This window comes from Barbus barbus (genome assembly GCF_936440315.1).
Source record: "Barbus barbus genome assembly, chromosome: 49".
Lineage (NCBI taxonomy): Eukaryota > Metazoa > Chordata > Actinopteri > Cypriniformes > Cyprinidae > Barbus > Barbus barbus.
In genome coordinates, this window is record NC_136727.1 from 3,960,605 (window position 1) to 3,987,262 (window position 26,658).

The 26,658-nt window shown below is 36.2% G+C and overlaps 3 protein-coding genes across 5 annotated transcripts; all 3 read left to right on the forward strand.

Annotated features, from left to right (window-relative positions):
• On the forward strand, positions 1-24,583 carry LOC306867870 (elastase-1-like). Of its 2 annotated transcripts, none has more exons than XM_079413803.1 (8): positions 1-79; positions 243-331; positions 673-773; positions 1,379-1,504; positions 2,484-2,620; positions 2,719-2,861; positions 2,939-3,088; positions 24,473-24,583. In XM_079413803.1, the coding sequence occupies exons 1-8, from the start codon at positions 40-42 to the stop codon at positions 24,479-24,481; spliced, it is 795 nt and encodes a 264-aa protein (XP_079269929.1). In that variant the 5' UTR covers positions 1-39; the 3' UTR covers positions 24,482-24,583. The 2 variants fall into 2 exon arrangements, with proteins under 2 accessions (XP_079269929.1, XP_079269928.1); XM_079413802.1 differs by lacking the exon at positions 24,473-24,583 and adding an exon at positions 3,214-3,330 and having other exon boundaries at positions 2-79.
• On the forward strand, positions 9,604-13,631 carry LOC306867876 (SLAM family member 9-like). Its single transcript, XM_079413811.1, has 4 exons — positions 9,604-9,711; positions 9,783-10,118; positions 10,723-11,016; positions 12,247-13,631. Exons 1-4 carry the CDS (start codon positions 9,663-9,665, stop codon positions 12,360-12,362), a joined length of 795 nt encoding a protein of 264 aa, XP_079269937.1. The 5' UTR covers positions 9,604-9,662; the 3' UTR covers positions 12,363-13,631.
• Positions 20,898-26,515, forward strand: LOC306867875 (elastase-1-like; the record flags this gene model as incomplete). 2 transcript variants are annotated; one of them, XM_079413809.1, is made up of 8 exons in its annotated part: positions 20,898-21,055; positions 21,224-21,312; positions 21,654-21,754; positions 22,678-22,803; positions 23,710-23,846; positions 23,954-24,096; positions 24,195-24,344; positions 24,473-26,515. In XM_079413809.1, the coding sequence occupies exons 1-8, from the start codon at positions 21,016-21,018 to the stop codon at positions 24,479-24,481; spliced, it is 795 nt and encodes a 264-aa protein (XP_079269935.1). In that variant the 5' UTR covers positions 20,898-21,015. The 2 variants fall into 2 exon arrangements, with proteins under 2 accessions (XP_079269935.1, XP_079269936.1); XM_079413810.1 differs by lacking the exon at positions 24,473-26,515 and having other exon boundaries at positions 20,996-21,055; positions 24,195-24,362.
• Between the last annotated feature and the right edge of the window lie 143 nt (positions 26,516-26,658).

Sequence of the window (26,658 nt, forward strand, 5' to 3'; positions counted from 1 at the left end):
AAGTGTTCAGATTGCAGAAAGTCCAGACAGATTGCAAACATGCTGAGGATCCTGTTGTTGAGCGTGCTGGCCGCCCTGGGTAAGACGTTTGTCTGTTTCTATTGAGAGAATCATTTGTATTTAGCTTAGATTTGGCCAATTTAACAAATGCATGCAATACTCAGAACTTTAAAAATCGATATGGACTCAAACTACAATAACACTGCAGTTCTGGCATGTCTAAATATGCTTTATGTATCCAGCGCTGGCTGAGCCCAGATATCTGGAGGAGGCCCCTGAGGAGAGGGTCGTTGGTGGAGAGGTGGCAAGACCCAACTCTTGGCCTTGGCAGGTAAAACATCTCAACAATAAGTTAATAAATAAGCTGTTTTGGCGTTTTTCCACATCTAAGTTGACATGGTTACAAGCTTAAGGTGGTCAAGATATTTTTCTTAATACGGTTAAAGGTTAGTTGCTGTCTCACTAATAATCTTGACAAAATCTCCACCATAAAGCTCCACTATAATGATCATTAAAAACCAGCTTCATACCAAGTGAAACCATTTCAGGCTGCAATTTTCAGCATGAATTAAGTCCGGTCTACTTAAGTCCACTCATATTGAAATGAGGGTGTTTGTATTGTTTACCACCTCAAATCTTCTGATTCTAACAAATTCATTGTCTCTTTCCCAGATCTCTCTCCAGTACCTGTCTAGCGGCAGCTACTATCATACCTGTGGTGGGACTCTGATCAGAGCTAATTGGGTGATGACTGCCGCCCACTGCGTTGACACGTAATGAAAGTTTTCAGTATCTATATGGTTAAGAGACAATGTGTAGACCTATGTATGACTCTAAATCGTATGACTCACTTTCATAGATTGTGTCATACAGTCCGTCCTCTGGTGGCAGCTGTAACTCACTTTCAATGTGCCATGTGCAAAACAATAAGAGATAATTGTAACTTTTTCTCTCGCAATTGGTTTTCTTATATAGTTATAAAGCCAGAATTGCGGGATATAAATGTAGTTTTATATTTTAAGCTAATATTTTGACTCTTTCCTCATAGTTGCGAGTTTGATATCCTGCAATTCTGACGTTTATGAGAAGAACTAAGACATAAAATCTCAATTGCAAGTTATAAAAGTCCAGTTCTGGGGGGGGGGGGGGGGGGGCTCACAATTCTGATATTTTCCTACAATTGCGATTTTGCAATTCTGACCTTATAACTCGTAAATAGTTATAACAACCGAGTTGTGTGAATAACAGACTTGTGTATGGATTGACTGGTTTTTGTCATGAATATAGATGGTTGTAGCAACAAATGCTGGAATGGCGTTAAGAAGAAAATAAATAAACAAACAAAACCTGTGTTCACTTAAACATGTTTCCTGTGCAGCTCAAGAACTTGGCGTGTTGTCCTGGGCGAACACAACTTAAACACCAACGAGGGCCGCGAGCAGTACATGAGCGTCAGCACCGTCTACATCCACCCCAACTGGAACCGTAACAATGTGGCCGCTGGGTGTGTAAACATTATATACACAACATACATGACTGTGGTGACAATTATACACAGAATATAATTACACGTATCACTTTAACTCAAAACACTCGACTGTATCCATACAGGATACAGTCTGTGGACCTATATTTTTACAGTGTTCTTGTTGCTAGTCTGCTTTAATATAATATACAGGTAATTTTTAAAATTATTTAATTTAAGTGTTTCATGTTTTATTTTTTGTTTTGTTTTTTACTTTGTAAAATATGTGGCCTATGTGAATGTATTTTCTTGGACTGAAATACATAGAGCAAAATATATTATTAAATGCTTTAAAAATGTAATTATTTATATTTATAAAATGTATTTTCAAAAATATACAAATAGACTGATAGTAAATATGAAGACTTCAAATGCAAAAGCCTCTAAATGACGTCTGAATTTTTTTTCTAAAATGAGTATTTTTATCAGGCCCCTATATTTATGTTCAGTTATTTAACTTTAATTGCATATAAAAGGACCTATACATTGCCATTAAAGTAAAATTGCTAAACCTAAACATAACAGCCTGATAAAAATGCTCATTTTAGATGATAATTTCAGATGGCACTTAGAGGCTTTTGCATCTGAACTCTTCATATATTTTTACAGATATGTTTTTAGCAAATATATTTATAAATATTTAAAAATATATTTAAAAAAATTGCTGTATGGGAACCAGCTGAGTAACACATAAATTACAGTAATTTCAACATATCATATATCAACAAGCATGCATCTATATATCTTTGACACAGCATATACAATAGATCTAATTTAAAATATTCCTCTTACTTGACTGCATCAACTTTTAGACCTAATGTTAATGCAACAAATGTACAGTTACACACATCAACACAACATACATGATTGCATCAAAGATTTTCTAAAGTTATAGCGCCCCCTAGAATCACAAATGTGTGAAATCTAACTTGTAGACTGTCCATTCTGTGCATTTCAGATATGATATCGCCCTTCTGCGCCTGTCCTCCAGTGCCTCTCTGAACTCATATGTGCAGCTGGCCAGCATGCCACCCTCTGGACAGGTTCTGCCCCACAACAACCCCTGTTACATCACCGGCTGGGGCCGCACATCGAGTCAGTTTAGCTTCAAGTACAACGAATCAGCCATGATGCTGCCTGAAATCCTTTCTGACTAATTTCTGTTTCATTTCTCTCCTCTTATCTACATGCAGCTGGTGGGTCACTCTCGGCTCAGCTGAAACAGGCCTATCTGCCTGTGGTCGACTACAGTACCTGCTCTCGTAGCGACTGGTGGGGAAGCTCCGTGAAGAACACCATGGTTTGCGCTGGTGGCGGAAGCGACTCTGGATGTAACGTAAGAAAGACTCTCAAACAGATCAGGAACTATTTCCTGTGAGAAGATATTTGACAAATTTTGGCCCCTGTATTTAGGGTGACTCTGGTGGCCCTCTGAACTGCCAAGTCAGCGGTCAGTATGTCGTCCATGGTGTGACCAGCTTCGTGTCTTCATCGGGTTGCAACACCACCAAGAAGCCAACAGTCTTCACTCGTGTGTCTGCCTACATCAGCTGGATTAATGGCGTACGTACAATTCATATCACATCATAATTATAATAAACTTTACATATGACATTAACAAACAATAAAGATCACGACTGTATCTTATAATACTATTCAAATTTCTTGTGGCATTTTGTTCATTTCAGATCATTGGATAAGCAGGAAAAACGATGATGAAAGGAAAACATCCTCCATTTAGTTTTAACATCTGCGATGGACAAACATACAATAAACGTTTCATCTAATCTCGGGCTGCTTTTGAATCATTTTGAAGATTATTTGTGTCCTTGTTTAATCCAGTTTGATCAAAACATTACATAAACGGAGTGTCTATTAACACTAAGTGCAAATAGCCCGCCTTGTTGGCAAAGGCTATTTACACTAACTCCGCCCACTAACGTGTGTTTGGGATAGTCAACACTAAAAAAAAGAAAAGAGACAAAGTTCGTTACACATTAGTTTCAGTGGTGTAGATGGTAAAGCGTGTGCATTTTGACAAGATCAACCCGAGTTCGAACCTAACTTTTTTTCTCCCTTTTCAAATCTCATATCGCATCAGAAAGGCATTTAAATTTCAATAAAAATGAAGGAAATAATTAAAGTTGAAAATAAAAATTATCGCGTAGGGTTAGGGTAGGTGTAGGGAGGGCTTTATTGTCCGAATAAGGTGGCATCCATTTAATAATTTGAATTAAAACTATAATTTACACTCAATACGTTGTTATTGCGTACTGTTTTATAATGTACTGCAATACTGATGTGCAGATAATTGCCACTATTTGCAATAAGTAGTATAAGTATTTGCACTTGGTGTAAATAGAATCCATTGCTATTTACACTTAGTGCAAATAGCCGCTGCCTTAAATAAATTCAATGGTGCACTTAATTATTCAAGGTTTTATAATTGCTTTATCTTACATGAACATGTATTTGACAAGGTGTGACGCTTGTTTTATTTAAACTGGTCAAATATTGCAAAAGAAAAATAAAACAAAAATAACCATAATTTTTGCTTGGTTGGAACAGCAGCTACGCTAATTATGTCTCTATTTGTTTCTCTGTTTCTGCATGAGATTGACATCCTGTGGTAACTAATTACACAAACTTCAGTGTGCATCCAGAATACCTGAGAAGAGATGATGCCAACCCCTTAGAGGACATCAGATGATGCCAACCCTGAAATTTTCCCCTTAATTTTTTGTAAAGCTGCTATGCATCGTGGAAAGCGCTATCCAAATAAACTTGAATTGAATCATTGAAAAGGGAGCATCAACAGAGATATACATACAATGCAAAAACTCTAACTATAAACATTTGCACCCTCAAAGTACAGTCACTTTCAAAATTAAACATAAGAAGATTATAAAATAAATTAGTTAAAATAGATATTGGTACTACATTTTGGTACCAGGACAACACTAATATTGCTATTACAGTTTTTCTCGATTGCTTAAACACATTTCTTGAAACTATGCCTCGTATTCTCAAAACAGTAAACAGTAACTCAATTCCCCAAACTTCCTATATTCAGGTCAAAATGAAGCTATCCATTCAAAACAACTCAATCTTGCTGAAAAAAACAAACTTTGCTCTCAGACATGACGCACAAACAGTCAAAAACACACACACTACAGAACAGTTTTACACACTGATGAGATCAATTCAAAACAATACACAAAAACCGGTAATACGTGTTGCTTGTGGTACTCCCTAAATGTTTTATTCCTCAATTTAATGTACTGTAGAGTACAGTACAATACAGCAAACAACAAGATCCTCTCGCATGCCTGATGTCCTTGTGTCATTGTTCACAAACAAGATAGGCAAAATGCTTAGTCGTGTCAATATAACAGTGCGCTCTGTTAGTATTACCTGATGTAAACTATGGCAACAGTTTGGATGACAGTTACTGTACTGTAATGCAGAAGGCTGCACTTCTTATGTATGTCATATATCCTTTCAAAAGTACAAATGTACACATTACTGTATGTGGGATATTGACTGTAAATGACTGGATATGATTCACAGTTACACTTTTACTAGTGGTCTGACCAAAAAAAACAAACAAAAACAAAATAGAGTTTATAGTTCAGCAAAATAGGTGTGCTTTTTGAAAAACGGCATTATGGTTTTGAAATTTTAGTTCAAAAGCCTGGTTATAGTGTTTTAGCAATCGAGAAAAACTGTAAACAAAAGTTTGTGATACTGGAGGAGAGAAAAAAACAAGATAACTGAAAGAAAACAAAAGAGACAATAAAAGTGTCTCTATAGTTCTTTCAAAACAAACAGTACTTATTGTATAAGGTCCTTTTTGCTGACAAATTGAGGACTGTAGTCATTTTCTACAAAAATAAATTCACACACAAACACACATATTTTGTATACACCCCCACCCCCTCCAAAGTGTATGTAATATACTAAATATGTAATATTCTCAGAAACTGTTCACAGTTACTATTTCTGTTGTGGGTTTCATTTTTGTACTGGGGATACCTTCTTGCTCAGGCCCAAAGTCTTTATTTATTTCACTCTCTGCAAGAAAACAAAGAAATCACGGAAGGTTAAAAAAAGGTATCACAGCTCCATTAAATGGTAAAATGATAAGATAAGCAACTAATTTGATTTAATTTACTGCAAACTCTTCATTTCAGATCACATCAGTTGTACACAGAGGCCACATAACTTCAATCATCATGTTACTTACCACGGATTGTAACTCTGAGCGTCTCATATTTGGTCTCTCGGCTGCAGATGACCTGTAGTTTATAAACACCAGTGTGTTCAGTTCTGGTGTTTGTGATGGTCAGAGATCCAAACTCATAATTCAGATTCAATTTGCCTCTGAATCGCCCATCAACACCATCATATGTAGAGATATTTTCCTTTGTTTCACCTTTAGCAATTGGACAGTCTTCAGGCCCAAACATCCACAATATAAGGTCATCTTCTTGTATTTCAATATCGCTGTTTAGTGTGACTGAATCTCCCTCCATCCCTGACACAGTCTTTTCTTTATTTTGTCCCAGCACCACATAAAAGAGAAAAAGCATGAACATTATAACAGAGGGTCTTACTGCTACAGTAACACTGAAGCTAAATTACAGCAGTAAAACGTGTTCACAAATAACACAAGAAATAATTTATACAGGTTTGCAATGGGGGGGGGGGGGTAAATAAAAACTGATAAAATTTAGCTAACATCAGTTTTACAAAGTGTGTGGATTTAAGCATTGAAGTTAAAACGGTACTAAATATGAATATTTAATTGTTACAGCATCACATTACTCACCATGGGCAATAACCATGAATCTCTTGCATGTGCTTTTTTTGCTGCTGATGATTTGAAGTGTATAGACGTCTGAATGAGCTCTGCTTATGTTCCTGATGGTCAGATCTCCAGTTTGCTGGTTTAACTGCAGTCGGTCTCTGAATCTCCCATCAGGACCTTCATAGAATAAGGTCTGATTGGTGGCTTGGTTGAGTTCGGTGATTAATATGCCTTTATCGCTAAACTTCCACAGTATCCTGTCATCATTCTTCAGCTCAGTAACTTGAGTTTGTAGAGTGACAGAATCTCCCACTGTATGTTTCAGCATATCCACTGCACTAAGTCAAAGTGCAACATGAGAGGAACATATTAATGTGCAGCTAATGATACAGTACATCAAAAATTGATGATAATATTCGGAAAGAGTGTAGAACTCACTCAGTGTTTTTGCACTGAAGTGATTGAAAGGAAGTGATTTGGATAATTTGCAGTTTCATTATGCTGCTAGATACACACTGCAAAGTGTCTGGATTGACAACCGGGATTGAGTTTGACAAAAAGCAATGACTGCGAGTCAAGACAAACAGACTAGGCAAAAGTACTCTGTTAAAATAGATCTGTGCAAGTCTTGGAGTGTAAATGCAAACTAATACCTCTCCCACTTGTTCTCACTGTTGCCCGCTACTTTCGATGGAAAGTAGCTAAAGCCTGCTCGAAAATTCGCTAAATGTCACTAAATGACGTCTTACGCTAATTAACATATAGCTTTTTGCCAGGAAGATTCTGCCTAAGTTGGAAACATTGCTTGTTCGGTGTAATGTGTTTCTTAACTCTTGGAAAACCCACAACTTTTTTTTAGGAAGAATGTGTCACGAGTTCGGGCTGCAGTTCTTCCTTTCTCCACTAGAGGATATATGCCGTCCTCCCGGACTCCATTCCCCCAACCCCACACACCTGCCGCATATCATTCACCTGACACTCATTATTACACCCTCAGCTGTTCCCCATTGCCACAGACTATATATTCTCCTCTCTCTCACCACTCTGCCTGGGTGCATTAATTGTAATTTATTGTACTAGTCTTTGTCACTGTGGAAACTCTGGGGATACATGCACTGTGTTGCCGTTAATGTATCCCGTTCCTAATCTGTTTTGTTTTGCCTTGTTGGCCTTTTTGTTTCATTATTAAATAGAGCCTTACCTGCATTTGGACCCAGACCTCGTCTTTTCCAAGGCACTTGCTTAGTGTTCCGTGACAGAATGCATATTTTTTTTTAATCAATTTTCATATTTTTATATCGGTGCCTTTAAATAAATATGATTTTATATGCTCCTTTTCTATTAATTTACCAAAAAGCAGCACATGGTTATATATTTTTTTAACTGAGTTGATTTTGCAGTAAATCATTTGCATGTACTTTATAAGATATACATTTTTAGCTATATTGTGCAGGCACAATCCAGATTATTGATTATAAACAACAACAACAAACAAATTGAGTTACTCACAGCAAACAAGAACGTTGAATTTCTTGTACGAGACTTTATTGCTGCTCTTGATCTGTAGTTCGTAAACACCAGAGTCGGTGCTTTTAGTATTCGCGATAGTGAGATCTCCAGTTCCAACATCCAGCTTCAGTCTGTCTTTGAAGACACTGTTCTCACTGCTCTCTTTATTGAGTTTGGCTATGACGGCATCTTCAAACGTCCACCGAATCTGATCATCTTCCTGTAGTTCAGTAACACCGGTCTGCAGATGGGCAGACTCTCCCTCTGTGAATTTTAGTGTGTCCTCTTCATGTAACAGAAACAGAAACATAAAAAGATGTAAATGAAAATGTGCAATGAACAACTTAACACCCACTAAAGTGTTTAGTAAATATGGTCCAAAAACTTTTACATTCCTACCTTTCTGTTTACAGTATCTGACCATATAGTAAATCACAACCGGAGGTACAACCACAATCAGCAGGACACAAATCAGCACAATATAAACAGTGGACAGACCCGGATCTGGAACGGCTAAAGAGAGACAGGCATTAGTGTAAGTAATCAATCACATGCGGGATTGCAGTATGAGGAAATCACTCTTTTAAATGTGAAGTACATACAAAAATGTTGAATCTCTTGTATAGTGTTTCTTTACTGTTGGAGATCTGTAGTTGATAAACTCCAGTGTCTGTGGTTCTGACGTCTCTGATGGTAAGAGATCCCGTCTGATTTTCAAGATGTAGTCTCCCTCTGTTTATATCATCTAGACCGAATGTGATCTCATCGATCTTCATGTTCATTTCAGCTACAAGACTGTCTGGATTCGTAGTTCCAAATGTCCACTGTATTAGATCATGTGCTCGTTAATGCCTATACGGTTTTCAAAATGAGTTTATTACATGCTATATGTCTCTTATTCTGTGGGTATCTGATTTCTGACCTGTGTTTTCTGGCTGATTTGGCTGCACGCCTGAGGATGAAATTACGTAAAGTTTCACGTGAGGAGGCAGCCAAAAGCCCACACGACATTAAGACACAAACCCGCCCCCGGTTTCCAACATTGATTTTGTGAATGTGTCTGATGTAAATGCAAAATTTTGCATAAGAATTAATTTCCTATACTCACCAACACGCTAGTATTAAGCAAGTGTTAGTGATTGAGACACATAGTTTCTTTTCTGCCATTCATGCACGAGATGTGAAACCAAAAGTATTAGAGTAACCGAAATCGACTTACCGTCCACATATAATGCAAAGGAAATGAGCAGTAACAGTTTTTTCATATTGCTGTACTGAAGAGTTCAAGCTCATAACCATTGATTTGATGAGGTGATCGATTAGTGGAGTTTTCGTCGTGTCGCACCCAACGTGATGGTCAAAATCGCCATGGGTGGCACCTTTTATAGAAAGCAATTGTACGGCAAGATGCTGGTTATGAAATCATAAAACAACAAATGTAAATATCCCTAAGGATGTTTTTTTCTTTTTAACTGTTTAAAATAAATATATTAACAGATCAAATAGTAGCCTACATTGCTCAACTAAAAAAAAACTAAAAAACACTAAAATATGAGCTGAATGAATTGCTGGTAGTAGCCAAACAGTATGAACTAGCATTATTGCTTGTACTAGGCTAGGATATCCTACTGAAAGGCAAAACCTGATCACAGATCATTGTCCATTTGCAACTGTACAGTTGCTCTTACATGACTTCACTGCTAAACAAGGAACTGCACCTCTATCATCTAGAAACAGGTTCAGAGTTGGTTTCAGATAAGTCTTTGGCTTTTAGACTTGTGGAGGGTTATTCAAGCAGTCTGTGAGCTCTTAAACAAAATGTTTCAAACACTTGTTTTTTCCTGTCTGTGTTTATTATATCTAACTGGTAAGTTCTAAATGTTTTTTATCTACAGTTTAAGTAAAGGAGCATCAGCTGTGAATGTGTTTGATCCGCAGGTGTGTTTGGTGTTAAGACCGATGAAACACAGACGCTATCAGTGATGGAGGGTGATTCTGTCACTCTACACACGGATGTTACTGAACTACAGAGAGATAATGTGATACTGTGGACGTTTGGACCTCAAGACACTCACATTGCTAAAATCAACAGAGTCCACAATGAGACGTTTCACAATAGTGCTGATGAGAGATTCAGAGACAGACTCAAGCTGGACTCTAAGACTGGATCTCTGACCATCACAAACATCAGCACAGAACAAAATGGACTTTATAAAGTAGAAATCGTTAATGAAAATAAGGTCTCAAGCAAGGATTTCATTGTTAAAATCTACGGTAATATATGCATATTTCTGTCTCTTTTCATATTCTTATTTTAAATATAGTATTATAAAATGACTGTAATTGAGGATATGAAGTAATATGGGGGTAAGTTGGGCCACTGCTTGGGCATTAAGACATTTTTCTGTAAAGCTGCTTTGAATAAAATGAAAAATAAAGAAATACAAGATTAACACTTGTTTTCTTAAATATGCAATGTTGTATTTCAAAATATGGTGTGCTACTTTGAACATTTCCTCATCCTTGACATGCTATGTCAAAGTTTCCATTGGTTTGTTACTGTGGTATAATCTACATTCCTAAATGTCATTTTAAAACAAAACCAATTGTGGTTGCTTTCCCTGTTGGTCAGGCTTTTCGTCATCTTTTAATTCTCAGCCCAAAATGAACAATTCAACTAAAAAGCTTTTAGATTTAAACCACTATGTAAGAGAAAAAAAATGCTTTCGATGAGGAAGCTGAGGAATGCAAAAGTTATCACTTCTGTCTTCCGTCAAACAGCCTTTTAAAAATGGGAACTACCCAATACTGTATCTTGTTTCTCCAAGAAAAAAAAAAACGTACTTGTTTACTAATACATTTTTCTTGTGTTCCTCAGCTCAACTCCCTGTTCCTATGATCACCACACACTGTCCACAAAATCCTTCATCATCTGTCTCCAGATGTGTGCTGCTGTGTTCAGTGGTGAATGTGGGTCATATGACTCTCTCCTGGTACAAAGGAAACAGTTTATTATCCAGCATCAGTGTATCAGATCTCATCAGCAGCTTCTCTTTACATCTGGAGGTGGAATATCAGGATAAAAACACCTACAGCTGTGTGCTCAACAATCCCATCAGCAACCAGACCACACATCTGGACATTGGCAAACTCTGTCAAATACATTCAGTTGGTGAGAGAAATTATATCATGAAATAATTTTCATTTGGGGTGAGCCCTTTAAATAAGATTATCAATCCTTTTTTCTGGTGCTTTAATTCAATTCTGTACTGTTGTGCTTTAAAAACGAGTCCAAAAACGCGACTGTAGCATTACTGTTGCGTGTATAGCATTTGGTAATAACCAAAAAATGGTTATTAGCCTACCACCGAATAACCATCGTGATTTTGAGTGTGACTTGTATTCTGTACACATTCTGAACATAAGGGACAGTGCATGGCTAGCTGTGCATTAAACAATTCTAATGCGTGGAGGCCAAGCATCCCCCGACGCAAAGTGGAGCGTGATTGCCTCCGCGAAGTGCATTAAAATTGTTTAATGCACAGCTAGCTATGCATTATCCCGGTTATACAATGGTCATTTGCCAGCATTCACAAGTTAAAGCTGTTAATGATGTTCGCCGCGTAATATTTGACCAGAAGGGTAAAAATTACGGTTGTTTTCGTCAGTTACAGCTCTTGAGCACTAGAATTCTGCTTATTTAAAATCAGACACAGAGATGAAATAGTGTGGTAAGATCACATTTATTTGAATTAATTATCGATCAAGAGAGAGAGATGTGATGACAATTGTCTGTGGATTACCTTTGTCTGATTAAACTGACTTGAAACCACCTGTGCATTAAAGAGTTTTAATGCATACCTGCCAGCCAATCAGAAACGAGAATTGAGGCAGACTGTGGTATAAAAGAATTTAAGGGATTCACTCATGCATTTTCCCGCCTTCTTTGCCGCTCACAGCCAAACTCTGTGTGGGAACGGGATGAAACAGAAGAGAACTAACAGCCGAACACAGGCTCCGGAAGTCGTGGCCTAATGGTTAGAGAGTCGGACTCGTAATCCAAAGGTTGCAGGTTCGAGTCTCAGGTCCAGCAGGGATTGTAGGTGGGGGGAGTGAATGTCCAGCGCTCTCTCCACCCTCAATACCACGACTGAGGTGCCCTTGAGCAAGGCACCGAACCCCCAACTGCTCCCCGGGCGCCGCAGCATAAATGGCTGCCCACTGCTCCGGGTGTGTGTTCACGGTGTGTGTTCACTGCTGTGTGTGTGCACGTTGGATGGGTTAAATGCAGAGCACGAATTCCAAGTATGGGTCACCATACTTGGCAGTATGTCACTTCACTTACTCACTCACTGATTAAGTCTTAAAATAATTGACATGCTATTTTCCTCTCAATCCTTAGACTACGTCCACTATGATGGGTTTACTGAAGCTGTGATCCGATTGGCTCTCTCTGCCCTGGTGGGCGTGGCTGCTGTTGCTGTGCTGGTTTATGACGTAATATCCACACGAGTTTGACCGGGGAGGACAGAATACGCTTTTCTTCTCTTGCAAGCAAAACAAATGTAAAAGCTATTTTTAAAAGTTTATTTTGACATTGACAGAATTTCCTGTTTTATTTTGTGCACACTACTACTTTAAATACATGTTCTAATCATGAAAATAATCATCAGGTCAAAGGGGTTGCATTTGTCATGTATTGCAGACATTTGACTATTTTGGAGGGAAATTGCATAGCTTTGTATATGGAAAAGTAAGGAACTTGCAGATTAATGGCTCATTTAAAAATATAGAATTTGTGTAAATAAATATTTTATAGCTAATAGATCTGAACACACAGTAGGGATGATGCTCCTGTAGTAGTTCAAATGATAGTTTGTCAGACTGAACATGACAGGCAGAACAAACCCCACCAACTCTCAGAATGAAACTGACAATAATGTGACCTTCAAGAGTTGTTCAACACTCCCAAATATGTATCTTTGACAATTATGATAACAAAACAGTACTGCATTTCTTCTTTTTACATTCAGTCTGATATTTGTCAGCTAGTGTATGCAGAAAACTTTTAAGTTCACACAATGTCTGTCTACAGGAGCAGATGTTTTTTTCTGTGACTGATCATGTGTGATTCAGGTTCATTAGAGAAGCTTAAAAGGGAGATGATCAGTCAGTTTTTAAATGATCAGTTTTAAAATCTTCGTTAGGCATAAAGTTTTGTCTTAGGCATAAAGCCTTTGCATTGAGTGACATCTCAAAATAAAAAAGATAAGATGCAAATATTTGTATTAATTTGATATTATTATTATTTTTATTCCATTCAACTAATCTTACAAGCGTTTGTCTTTTTCATACAATGAGAAGAATGAAGGTCAATCTACTAAATGCACTGTAAGGCCAAATGAAACCTGCTGTGGTCAGAGTTACTGGACAGAAATGTGGTTTAATCTTATTTGAAGACAAACATGTTGTGCTTATGAGTGTGTCTATTATTGAATGTATGTGTGAATTGTGTATATTGTTAAAGGCCTTGTTTTCCATTCCCTGCTTATATGAAACTCATAAACCTAAAATTGGAGATATAATGTTTGGCATATATGTGCATTTGTTTTTGAATATAAAATACAGCAAAAGACATAGATTTTATGTTCTGTGTTTTTTGTATTGAGATGACTTTTTTTGGTCAAACGGCTTTTGCGTAATGCAAATTGGCAGGTATGAGTTTAGTAAATAAAAACTTTGGTATGTATTTTTTTAATTATCTCATTTAATAAAATGTGTTTACTGAAACAGCGTCTTAAAATTCACTCTTATTTATTTGTAGGTTTTATCAACAGTGTTACATTATTTATAGAAAAACAGTTTCCACAATTTACAACTCGCATTTCTACACTTCTATTGCCATCTGGTGCTAAAAAAAGAAGTGCATTTACAAAGCCGTTTTATGACAGAGGAAGAAAATGCAGCCCATTGAATCACAATTAAAAAAAGAAAGTCAAGGTTGTACCTTTCTTGAACTGTAATTCAGTTTCAATAACATACCATAATTCACCTGACCAGTGACCATGCAGCTATTATTATAATTATAATTATTATTACTTTTCTTCCATGCATGTTCAGCTAGTTGAACAATATCAGATTTTCTGTCACACTTAAGCCCTGGTTGTTTCTTATAACAACCAACACGACTAGAGGATCATTTGACATTTTACTGTGATTTTTTTGTGTTTTATGAGTTTTTTTTTTTTTCAACTTTAGAATATTTGATTGTGTACATACAGTGCAACACACATTTCACACAATTTTGCCTTTTTATTATTTGTTTATGCATTGCATGTTAACATTTTACTGTAATTATACAAGAACATTCATAACTCTTTATTGTTAAGAATTTGCAGCACATTTATTCTGTAAGTCATGGTTAGCTTTGATTTCTCTCTTGTCTGCTTGATGGTTTGTTAGCCTCTGCTGGTTAGACTACAGTAACTACACACACATCTTCTATTGAACGCCATTCAAAACAAATTTGTGCATTCTGATTTAATAAAGCCATATGCAAACAACATATAAATTGCTAGTATTTAACTATAACATTTTACCAATGATTATTTCTTGGATGCTTTCAGGGTGATGTTGTAAAGAAATATGTGTCTCTCCTAATGTAATGCAGATGATGCTGTAGCGCCTCCTTCTGACTGAATATGGAAATTGCTCTACCACTATAATATATAGTCCATTAGGAGCTGAAATGTTGAAACTGTAAATTATCTCCTTTCTACCTTTTGTATATTAATTGTATACAATGGTTAGAGAAATACTACTGTTAAATGTCTTATTAAAAACACTTTCTGACTCTCACTGTCTACAATCACACAAAATCAAAACTGTGAGAGTCAAACTAGTATTTTGTTAATAGAGTAACAGGTATGAAGCGTAACATTATTAAAATGACATCTGAAAGTGTTTGATAAACATGTTTCTTGGTCAATATGAAACCAAAGACGCTTTTTACATGCAAGTTCAACATTTCTCACTTTCACTTTCATTTTTTTTCATAAAAGAAGATTTTTTTTTTTTTTCCTTTGATCAATTTGATAAAAAAATAAAACAGATGAAAATATACAAACACCTTCAGGAAAACATTATCAAAAGAACAGAAGATATAAGTAAGAATAACTATACAAATAATTAGGAAAATTAAAACAAAATAAAGGGGTAGGTAACTAGCCTACAATAAGGGGAACAATATGAAAATATACCTGACACATTTTTTATTGCTAGTCAAAAAGATGAGCAGTGAGTCAACCTCAATCAGAAAAAGTGAAAGAGTAGGAATTGAGGCCATACATTTTTGTTTTTGGATTTAAAAAATGGCCAAACAAAACTAAAAAAGTTGAAAATATATTCTTTAGATTTGTTGGTAGAGTCAGAGTAATAACAAATAACATCTTTCAACGCTATTTCACTACAGTCGCTGATTCATTCACTCGCTCTTCTGTGGAGTCTGAAGGAAAATACAGAGACAATGATGAATTAAAAACAGATAATGTACTGATCTGGATTTCTTCATATGACACATCAAAACTAAAGTAAAGCATTTACAATGTACAAACTCATTTAACACAGATTGTCAGCAGCACATTTTGCTCATTTGATGAATTCAATCCAAGCACTTTTCTGACAAATAAACATATTTTGTATTTATAAACTCAGTCGTGCATCTACTATGCAATCTGAAATGTAAAATTTTTCTTGGGTCATTTAGACTTGGATGTTTGTAGCATTAAAAGATCCAGCAGAAGGTAATTTCTCTCAGGACAGTCACTCTTTAATTCACTTACAGTCATTTGTTTGAAATCTGAATGAATAAACTGAGCCAAATCACACACTTCAGATCATGATGCTGTTGTAAAGTTAAAGATATTCAGTGCAAACAGCAGATTCTCGCCATTCTTCTCCTTCAGCTCTGATTTCTCCATCGCCTCATCTGTGACAGCAGCACCTAGAAGCAGAGAAATACAAAGACATCCATCAGCTCAAGTGTGTGCATGAGAACAATAGAGTTACTACAGAAACATCATTCAGATGCTGTTTATCAGTTCAAAACAAAAGGACAGTTTGCTGTGTTTCAGAGGAGAGAATATAATATACATTTTGTGTTATTTACAGAGTGCTGATATAAATATAAGCCGAAAGAAATACTCACTGAGGTGAGGCAGCAACTTTAATCATTCTGAATCATTAATAATCGATTTTTTAAAAAGAAATTATCTACAGAACAAACTCTGAATGGAAGCAGCCACAGCATCGAATCATCTGTCTATAGGTTTAAGAGTGACAGAATCTCCCTCCGTCACTGCTATCTCCTTCGCTTCATGTGTGAGAACAGTGCATAGAAAGCTAGAAATACACAGATGCCATTAGATCAAGTATATGTGCATGTGAACAACAGAGTTTTACATTTCTACACACAGATCATGCAGATGCTGTTTCATAAGTGATGATCTTTACGCTGCTGTGTGAAAGGTATGAGCTGAAAAATTTAATTTGGTATAAACACATTAAATGCACCTCTCACTGACATTACCCTCTAAACATTAAGCAGTCTGATCTGAATTCACCACAAAAAAAAAAAAAAAAAATGAATGAGGAAGAATGTGATCATTATTACATTGACTGGAGTGACCCCGATATGTAGTCATCTCTCTGTTCTTTCCTTTGCTTTTAGAGAGTCTTTATCTCCGCGCAGCCACTGTATCTCATATCCTGTCTGTATTTCAGTCTCAGGGGTTAGAGTGACATCATCACTGAAACAGTCTGATCTATAACAGACACTAGAAACATCAGCACTATATAACCTGAGTGAAAATCTGATACTGAAATGATAAAGAGAGACAGTCATTAAAGTGAATGTGTTTCTGAAACATCAGCACTATATAATATAAATGTGTATTTGATAAGTACATCTTAATGTTAATCGTTGTGATAATTACATATAAACATTCAAAACAGTGATTAAAAATATTTTAGCATTGCTATCAGACAAGTAACTGAAGTTGCCCGCACAAAAATATAATCAGACCCAAGATCTATCAAAAATAGATTAAGCTTGATTAAGCTCAGCTGGTGACAATTTGTGCTTACAAAACAGTTGCTGTTTGTCCACTGAGCACTGAAATGTTTGCACTCTGGTCTGTTTTTAATACATTTTTTACTTTGCACTTTTTCACTTATTGATTATTTATGTAACAAAAAGCTTTTGACTTAAAAAAGGGTAAGAAATGTGACCCTGTCTGTGAAAACCCAGCTAAAGTCTTTTTTTTGTCATCTACTGATTTCTAAATAACATCATCCTTCATTAAGTAAAGAACATTCTGTGAAAATGTAACCTTGATATCTTTAATACTGACTGAGTACGGCCATGTCAAAGATTGAAATTATAGTGGAATTAATGGTTGAAATCAACTTTTGAAGCTTATCTCAAAATGAGATTTTGAGACTTTAGCCTGGATTTCACAGACAGGGTCACTAATTATGAGATCTGAAAGTTACTGTATGACGTCATTCATTGTAGTTTTCTGATGGTCAGAGATCCAGTCTGATGATCCAGTTTCAGTCTGTCTCTGAATCTCTCATCAGTATCATATAATGGTGAGCTCTTGGCCTCTATATCAGTTTTAGCTATGAGTTTTCCTTCATCTCCAGACCTCCACGCTATCAGCTCATCTCCATGTAGTTCAGCAACATCAGTCTGAAGAGTGATAGGATCTCCCTCATTCACAGACACACTCTTCATTTCACCTTTAGCAGCATCAATAACAGCCGGAGACTCTACAAGAAACAGATTTACAGATAAATTCAACATACGGAACACCATTACTCACATAACTGCAATCTTAAGTTTTACAGGTGGTTATTTCTGCTTATGGTTACTAAATAAGATATGCAAATTAATCAAAGTAATCAGTTTGATATGTGTGACTAATTTGACTGGCTATGAGGCATCTTATTTCATATCACAACACAGCAACATTTCACTGTTTAAATCACTGCACTTGTCTGTGTTCAACAGATAGAATTACAGTTCTTATTTCTATACAATGAATGATTCTGCTTTGACTTGATTTGGATCTAATACTGGCAGAATAAAATAAAGTATTGGGCCATATTTTTTGCAAATATATCTACAATATAAAATCAAAATCACACTCTTCATCATGCTGTTGTTCTGAATATCATTCATGTGATCACTTATGGCCCAATCATAGCTGTGATGATGTTCAGTACACAATTGTAGTATTGTGAAATTAAAGCTCTGTAAGACTGTTATAAAGCTATACGTTATAACTCATAATTGCTGGTTGCACTTTGAATCTGTTTAGTTTGGTAACACTTTGCGATAATGTCTCAACATTAGGTCATGTATTAACTAACATGAACTAACACTGAACAATACATTAATTGCACTATTTATCAATCTTTGTTAATGTTAGTTAATAAAAATACAGTTGTTCATGTTAGTTCGCACTTCACAGTGCATTAACTAGTTAACAAACACAACTTGTGATTTTAATAATGCATTAGTAAATGCTGAAATTAACATTAACTAAGATTAATAAATGCTGTAGAAGAATTGTTCATTTTTAGTTCGTTACCTAATGTAATGAACTAATGAAACTTACTGTAAAGTGTTACCGTTTAATTTGTGTTTCAATTATAAAAAATAAAAACAGGTCCCTTTATATTAGGTGTCTTTAACTATTACATACATTTAAATTAATAAATTGATATAATGCACTTGTTTTGTTTTTACACTGTATTTGTATACCTGCATGTAATTACATCTATAATTATCAGTATACTGTTGACCCTACACCTTAACCCACCCTTGAACCTAACCATACCACCCAGCCTGTCTCTAACCTCAACCGTATCCCACCTCAATAGCAGCAAAAGTGATTTACAATACAACATGAACATAACTGTGCCTAAAAATGATATATACAGTGCTGCTCACTACTATTGGCACCCTTGGTAAATATGAGCAAAGACGGCTGTGAAAATATATCGTCCTAATATAGTTTGAGTGGCCAAAGACTCTCCAAGGATCACAGCTGTAGAATATATATATCAAACAGCCCCTACATCACCACATGTTCAAATGGGTTTCAAGACAAAAACTCCTGGCTCAACCAAAAACAATCTCTGGCATATTCAGTTGTCAGGCAGGACTGGAACTTTAAACGGCACTGGCTTCTATGGTCAGATGAAACACACACAAAAAAAGCTTTTTGGCAGCAAACCCACCAGATAGGTTTGGTGCAAACTGGGATAAAAAAGTACCCCATGTCCACGTTTAAATATACTGCTGGATCTATAATGTCTTGGGCCTATATTTCTACTGGAGGTCCTGGACATCTTGGCATGGCATCATGGATTATATCAAATACCAACAGATAAAAAAATCAAAACCTGACTGCCTCTGTTAGAAATCGTATAATGGACCATATTTGCAACTTCCATCAAGACAATAATCCAAAACTAACATCAAAATCAACACAAAAATGTGTCACCGAGCACAAAATGAAGCTTCTGCCAAGGCTGTCCCAGACCTCTGACCTGAACCCTGTAGAAAATGAGTGAGGTGAACTGAAGATGAGGAGCACCATGTTACGTGTGTGCTCCTCCGAAGGCAAGGCAGGACAAGGCAGGCAGGCAGATATATCAAACAATGAACTTTACTTGTAGAAAACGTAATGAGTAACATACAACAATAGCGGATATGGGAACAAGGGAGAACTCAGGTTATAAAGGTTCAACGTAATCACAGAGGAACAGAAACAGGTGCGGGACTAATTAACTGATAATCATTGGCAAAACTAGAAGAGACAAAACTAAACCAAAACAGAACAGACTCGTGACACACCAACATAGAGCTGTGAATCGGAAGGATCTGGAGATATTCTGGATGAAGGAATGGTCTCTAATCTGTTATCAGGTGTTCTCCAAACCCTTCAGGCATTAAAGGAAAAAACTCAGAGCCGCTATCTAGGGAAAGGACGTTGCAATAATTGGGTGCCAATAACCGTGGCTAATGTGAACTAGAGAAAAACATTTATTTCATAATGGGAATTTCCTCCTACTTTCCATTGATTTATTTCAATGATAGGTTAGAATTTTGTAAATTTTTTGAATGAAAGATCAAATGGATAAACAATGCAGATTTATTTTCACAGCCACAGTAAAAATGGTTATATTTACAAAGGGTGCCAATATTAGTGAGCAGCACTATATATACTATTTATATGAAGAGTTCAAATGCAAAAGCCTCTAAATACCACCTAAAATGTTCATCTAAAATGAGCATTTTTATCAGGCTCTATGTTTAGTTTCAGTAATTTTACTCTAATGGCAATGTATAGGTCCAATTCTATGCAGTTAAAATGAAATAACTGAACATAAATATAGGAGCCTAGAAGAAAATTTCAAATGGCACTTAGAGGCTTTTGCATCTGAACTCTTCATATATATATATATATATATATATATATATTGTGATATGCTGCATCTAAATCTAAATAAACAAAAAAAAATATTAATAATAATATAATAATCATTATATAAACCTAAATACTTAAATCTAAAATAATATAATATAATATAATATAATATAATATAATATAATATAATATAATATAATATAAAATTGATAAACCAATTGTCATCATGTTCATAAAAATTCTTAATGGACTATTAACAAAAAGTAAAACATAATACATAAAAACAACTGAGAAAAAAACTAAATGGTAAAAATAAAATTGCAAAAAAAAAATAACAAAAATAATTTTTTTGTTGAACTTAAAAAAAAATCTGACATCAAAATGTGCACTTTCAATTATACTGTACAGGAACTTTATATAAGGGGCATAAGAGTAATACTGAAATGAACTAACTCAAAGTTAATACAGGTCAAGCATTTGTGTCAAGCTAGATAAACAAGTTTATTCTGCAACTGGCACATTGGCCTTGGCAGTGGTGAAATCTGTGGGATTCACACACCTGTGGGCATCAGCCATGAGAAAACACCTGTTCTGTGAACTTCTGCGGGCATATATATATATATAGGTGACAGAAGTGTTCAGATTGCAGAAAGTCCAGACAGACTGCAAACATGCTGAGGATCCTGTTGTTGAGCGTGCTGGCCGCCCTGGGTAAGACGTTTGTCTGTTTCTATTGAGAGAATCATTTGTATTTAGCTTAGATTTGGCCAATTTAACAAATGCATGCAATACTCAGAACTTTAAAAATCGAGTCTACATGGACTCAAACTACAATAACACTGCAGTTCTGGCATGTCTAAATATGCTTTATGTATCCAGCGCTGGCTGAGCCCAGATATCTGGAGGAGGCCCCTGAGGAGAGGGTTGTTGGTGGAGAGGTGGCAAGACCCAACTCTTGGCCTTGGCAGGTAAAACATCTCAACAATAAGTTAATAAATAAGCTGTTTTGGCGTTTTTCCACATCTAAGTTGACATGGTTACAAGGTTAAGGTGGTCAAGATATTTTTCTTAATACGGTTAAAGGTTAGTTGCTGTCTCACTAATAATCTTGACAAAATCTCCACCATAAAGCTCCACTATAATGATTATTAAAAACCAGCTTCATACCAAGTAAAACCATTTCAGGCTGCAATTTTCAGTATGAATTAAGTCTGGTCTACTTAAGTCCACTCATATTGAAATGAGGGTGATGGTATTGTTTTCCACCTCAAATCTTCTGATTCTAACAAATTCATTGTCTCTTTCCCAGATCTCTCTCCAGTACCTGTCTAGCGGCAGCTACTATCATACCTGTGGTGGGACTCTGATCAGAGCTAATTGGGTGATGACCGCCGCCCACTGCGTTGACACGTAATGAAAGTTTTCAGTATCTATATGGTTAAGAGACAACAAACACATCTGAAAAACTGTAAGAAATCACAAATGTATGACTCTAAAGCACCTTTTCTCTTTCATACGATTGTGTCATACAGTCCGTCCTCTGGTGGCAGCTGTAGCTCACTTTCAATGTGCCATGTGCAAAACAATTAAGAGATCAATTTAACTTTTTCTCTCGCAATTTGTTTTCTCATATAGTTATAAAGCCAGAATTGCGGGATATAAATGCTGTTTTATATTTTAAGCGAATATTTTGAAATTCTGACTTTTTTCTCGCAGTTGCGAGTTTGATATCCTGCAATTCTGACGTTTCTGAGAAGAACTGACACATAAAATCTCAATTGCAAGTTATATAAGTCCAGTTCTGAGGGGGAAAAAGTGAGCTCACAATTTTGCGAGGAAAAAACTCAGAATTTTAAGATAAAATGTTGCAATTACTCTTTTTATTTTTTAATTCAGTGGCGGAAGAAAGCTTACATAGCCTATTGAATTGAACATATTTAATAATAAATTAATTTTACACATTAGTGAACTGAACCAAAACTGTTACTTTCTTGTTTAATACAGTGAAGCTACTTTGAAACACTCTTTATTGTACAAAGCACTATAAAAAATGACTTGGGGGGGGGGGGGGGGTTTGACTAGAAATTTTGCGCCTTCAGGAAAGCATCTATGCAGGCAAAATGTTATAAATCCAAAAGTGTACGCTTGTTTCCTGACTTTATCTGTGCTCTCTTGGGTGGAACAGTGGCTCGGTGGTTAGCACTGTTGTCTCACAGCAGGAAGGTCCCCGTTTCCTGTACCCGGCAGGGAGACGAGGCCTTCCTGTGTGGAGCTTGCATGTTCTCCTGTGTTCACACAAAACCTGTGTTCACTTAAGCATGTTTCGTGTGCAGCTCGAGAACTTGGCGTGTTGTCCTGGGCGACCATGACATCTACAACCATGAGGGCCGCGAGCAGTACATGAGCGTCAGCGCTGTCTACATCCACCCCAACTGGAACAGCAACAGTGTGGCTTCTGGGTATGTAAACATTACATACACAACATACATGACTGTGGAGACAATTATACACAGAATATAATTACAGGATTTCCTATTAGCAGGGACCTGCACAGACATATTGAGGGGCAGGGGCTCCAGTGGAAAAAAGGGCACTTCTCATATTAATTTAATTTAATTATTTTCTAAATTCTGCAGGACCCCTATTTATTCAGCTTTCAGATTATGTATAAATCTCAATTAAAAAATAAAATTACCCTTATGACTGGTTTTGTGGTCCAGGTTCACATATTGGTGCAATGTTGTTGTTTTAAATTTTTAAATAATTTAAACTCAAAATAGTGCTTCATTATTTTTTTATTATTATTATTTTTTTTTTTTTAAATGGGTGGCCAAAATTTATGTATTTTCTTGGATTTAAATACATAGGGCAAATAAATATTTATAAACGCTTGACAATTTTATATTTATTTATTATTTATTTAATTATATTTCTAAAATGCATTTTCAAAAATATATGAACAATGCTCAAAAATAGATTGATAGTAAATATATTTACGTAAATATTTACGTTTTTAACAACTATATTTTTGGCCATTTTTGTATATTTTTTTAAAATATGTTTAAAAAAAGGCTGTATGGGAACAATGACCAGCTGACTAATTATCCCTAACACAAAAAAATACAGTAATTTCAACATATCAGCAATCATGCAATACAACTTTGACACAGCATATAGGCTACAATACATCTACAAATTCATGTTTTCTGCTTAATAGGCTTATCAACGTAATGCAACAAATGTACAGTTACACACATCAGCACAACATACATGATTGCATCAAAGATTTTCTAAAGTTATAGCGCCCCCTAGAATCACAAATGTGTGCAATCTAACTTGTAGACTGTCCATTCTGTGCATTTCAGATATGATATCGCCCTTCTGCGCCTGTCCTCCAGTGCCTCTCTGAACTCATATGTGCAGCTGGCCAGCCTGCCACCCTCTGGACAGGTTCTGCCCCACAACAACCCCTGTTACATCAGCGGCTGGGGCCGCACACAGAGTCAGTTTAGCTTCAAGTACAACGAATCAGCCATGATGCTGCCTGACATAATTTGTATGCACTAATTTCTAACTCATTTCTATTTCTCTCCACTGATCTTCATGCAGCTGGTGGGTCACTTTCGGCTCAGCTGAAACAGGCCTATCTGCCTGTGGTCGACCACAGTAACTGCTCTCGTAGCGACTGGTGGGGAAGCACCGTGAAGAACACCATGGTTTGTGCTGGTGGTGGAAGCGACTCTGGATGCCAGGTGAGAAAGACTGACTCTCGAACAGATCATAAACTATGAGAAGTTGTTTGGTTCTGTGGTAAAACTGACTCATTTTGGCTGCTGTCATGTTGTTTTAGGGTGACTCTGGTGGCCCTCTGAACTGCCAGGTCAGCGGACAGTACGTCGTCCATGGTGTGACCAGCTTCGTGTCTTCATCGGGTTGTAACGCCTACAAGAAGCCAACAGTCTTCACTCGTGTGTCTGCCTACATCAGTTGGATTAATGGCGTACGTACAATTCATTAGATTATATCATCATTATAATAAACTTTAAATAAGATAACTGATCATACAGTAAAGGCCATGACTGTATCTTGTAAGACATCTTATAATACTTGTCATTTTGTTTATTTCAGATCATTTGATAAGCAACCTGAGAGGCTGAAAGACAAACATCCTCCATTTACCAAGTTTTAACATTTGCAATGGACAAAAATACTTACAATAAATTTTACATCTAATCTTGGGCTACTTTTGAATAATTTTAAAATCATAATTATAGCACTATAACTTTTCTCTTTTTTTAACAAAATGTTCTTTTGACCTTGGACTGTGTGATATAATTTCAACTTTATCTTTAACAGCATTCAAGGTGTTTTTAACATTTCAAAACACATTCAACAATTCCACAAACACATAAAAAATATTATAATGAAATATTATCAAAATATTCATCTGACGGAGGTGACACATCTGACAGTGGTGACTAAAACCTGAATTTGTAGTCTTCTTTACAATCAAATACATTGAATCAATCAATTACTGTATTAAAACAAACACAACAAACAGTGAGTATCTTATTGTTTATAAAGCTTTATGTGTCTCAGTGGGTCCTGCATACTGTAGAGACAGGCTACAGAATCCAGTTCGGTTCTCGTCCGCCTCAATTCAACGGGGTGAATTCCACTCTGATGGGCCCCGAGCAGGCTCTGGTAATGGAACGAGAGGTAGATACTCTCTTAAGGAAGGAGGCCATTGAGGTGGTTCTCCTCCGGGTTCTACAGCCGGTACTTCATAGTTCCAAAGAAGGATGGAGGGTTGCGTCCCATTTTAGATCTGCGGCAGTTGAACCGCTCAGTCAGCAGACTGAAGTTCAAGATGCTTACACTCAAGCAGGTCGTGTCTCAAATCAGGTCCGAGGACTGGTTCTGGGGTTTGCTTTCGGGGGCAAAGCTTACCAGTATCAGGTTCTTCCCTTCGGCCTAGCACTCTCACCCCACACTTTCAGGAAGTGTGTGGACACCGCGTTAGTACAAATATGTGTAGTCGTGTACTCTCTTCCACCTTCAATACCATGACTGAGGTGAGACCCTTGAGCAAGACACTGAACCCCCAACTGCTCTCCGTGTGTATGTGTATGTGTGTACCTGTTTTTCTATTCAGGTGGGGATTTAAACCTGAATACACACAGACTCATGGGGACTTGTGTCACGGTGGGGACCTAATCTGAGGTCCCCACGGGTCAACAAGCTAATAAATCACACAGAATGCAGTTTTTTGAAAATCTAAAAATGCAGAAAGTTTCCTGTGAAGGCTAAGTTTAGGTGTAGGGCAATAGAAAATACAGTCTGTGCAGTAGAAAAAGCCTTACGCCTATGGAGAGTCCCCACAAGGATAGCAAACCAGACGTGTGTGTGTGTGTACTTGGATGGGATAAATGCAGAGCTCTACTCGGTCACTTTCACTTTCACTCTCCTTCTGAAGCTGCTGTAGCTCCCTCTTGTGACCAAATATGAAAATTACTCCTCACTCTGATATTTTAGTCCTTTGGGAGCTGATATGTGGAAAATCTGTTAATTATCACTTTGCTTTTTGTGATCTAATTTATACTGATTGACAGTCATGTTGATATCTTTCTCTTGTATTGTTTGCTTTTTGGCAAAATTACCCTTTTCCTCATCTTTCCCCTTCTTCTTCTTCTTCTTCACTGAAAACAGTTATGCTGCTTATTGAAATCTGAAATATGTTTGGGTGTTTTTTTTTTGTTTGTTTTTTGATGATGAGCCAAAAGTGTAGATCAGATTAAAATTGAATGAAATGAAAATGAAAAATGAAATAGAAAATAGAAATTATTTAAAATGATTTAAAATAGCAATGTTTATTAATTGTAAATGTATTTACTGTTTATATATGTATATGTATATATATATATGTATGTATGTGTGTGTGTGTGTGTGTATATATGTATATTATTGCACATAAAGTGCATTTAAAAGCCTTTTCATGGCAGCACTTGAATTGCAATAAAAGCATGTCTAGATGATACTTTTGAACTGTACAATAATAAACAATAAATGTAATATATTGTAATACTTAAATTGACACAAAACAATTATTATTTGTATTATTATTATGCCGCACTGTTTCATTCAGTGAATAATTAAACAAAATCTGATTTTATAGTTCCCTGGGTGTTTATGATTTCAACTAACACAACTAGAAAATAATTTTATTTTATGTTTTTTTTCCCCACCTCAACTATATCTGGTCATATTCAGTTTACTCTGTAGATCTGATTTTGTACATCAATCATAAAACATAC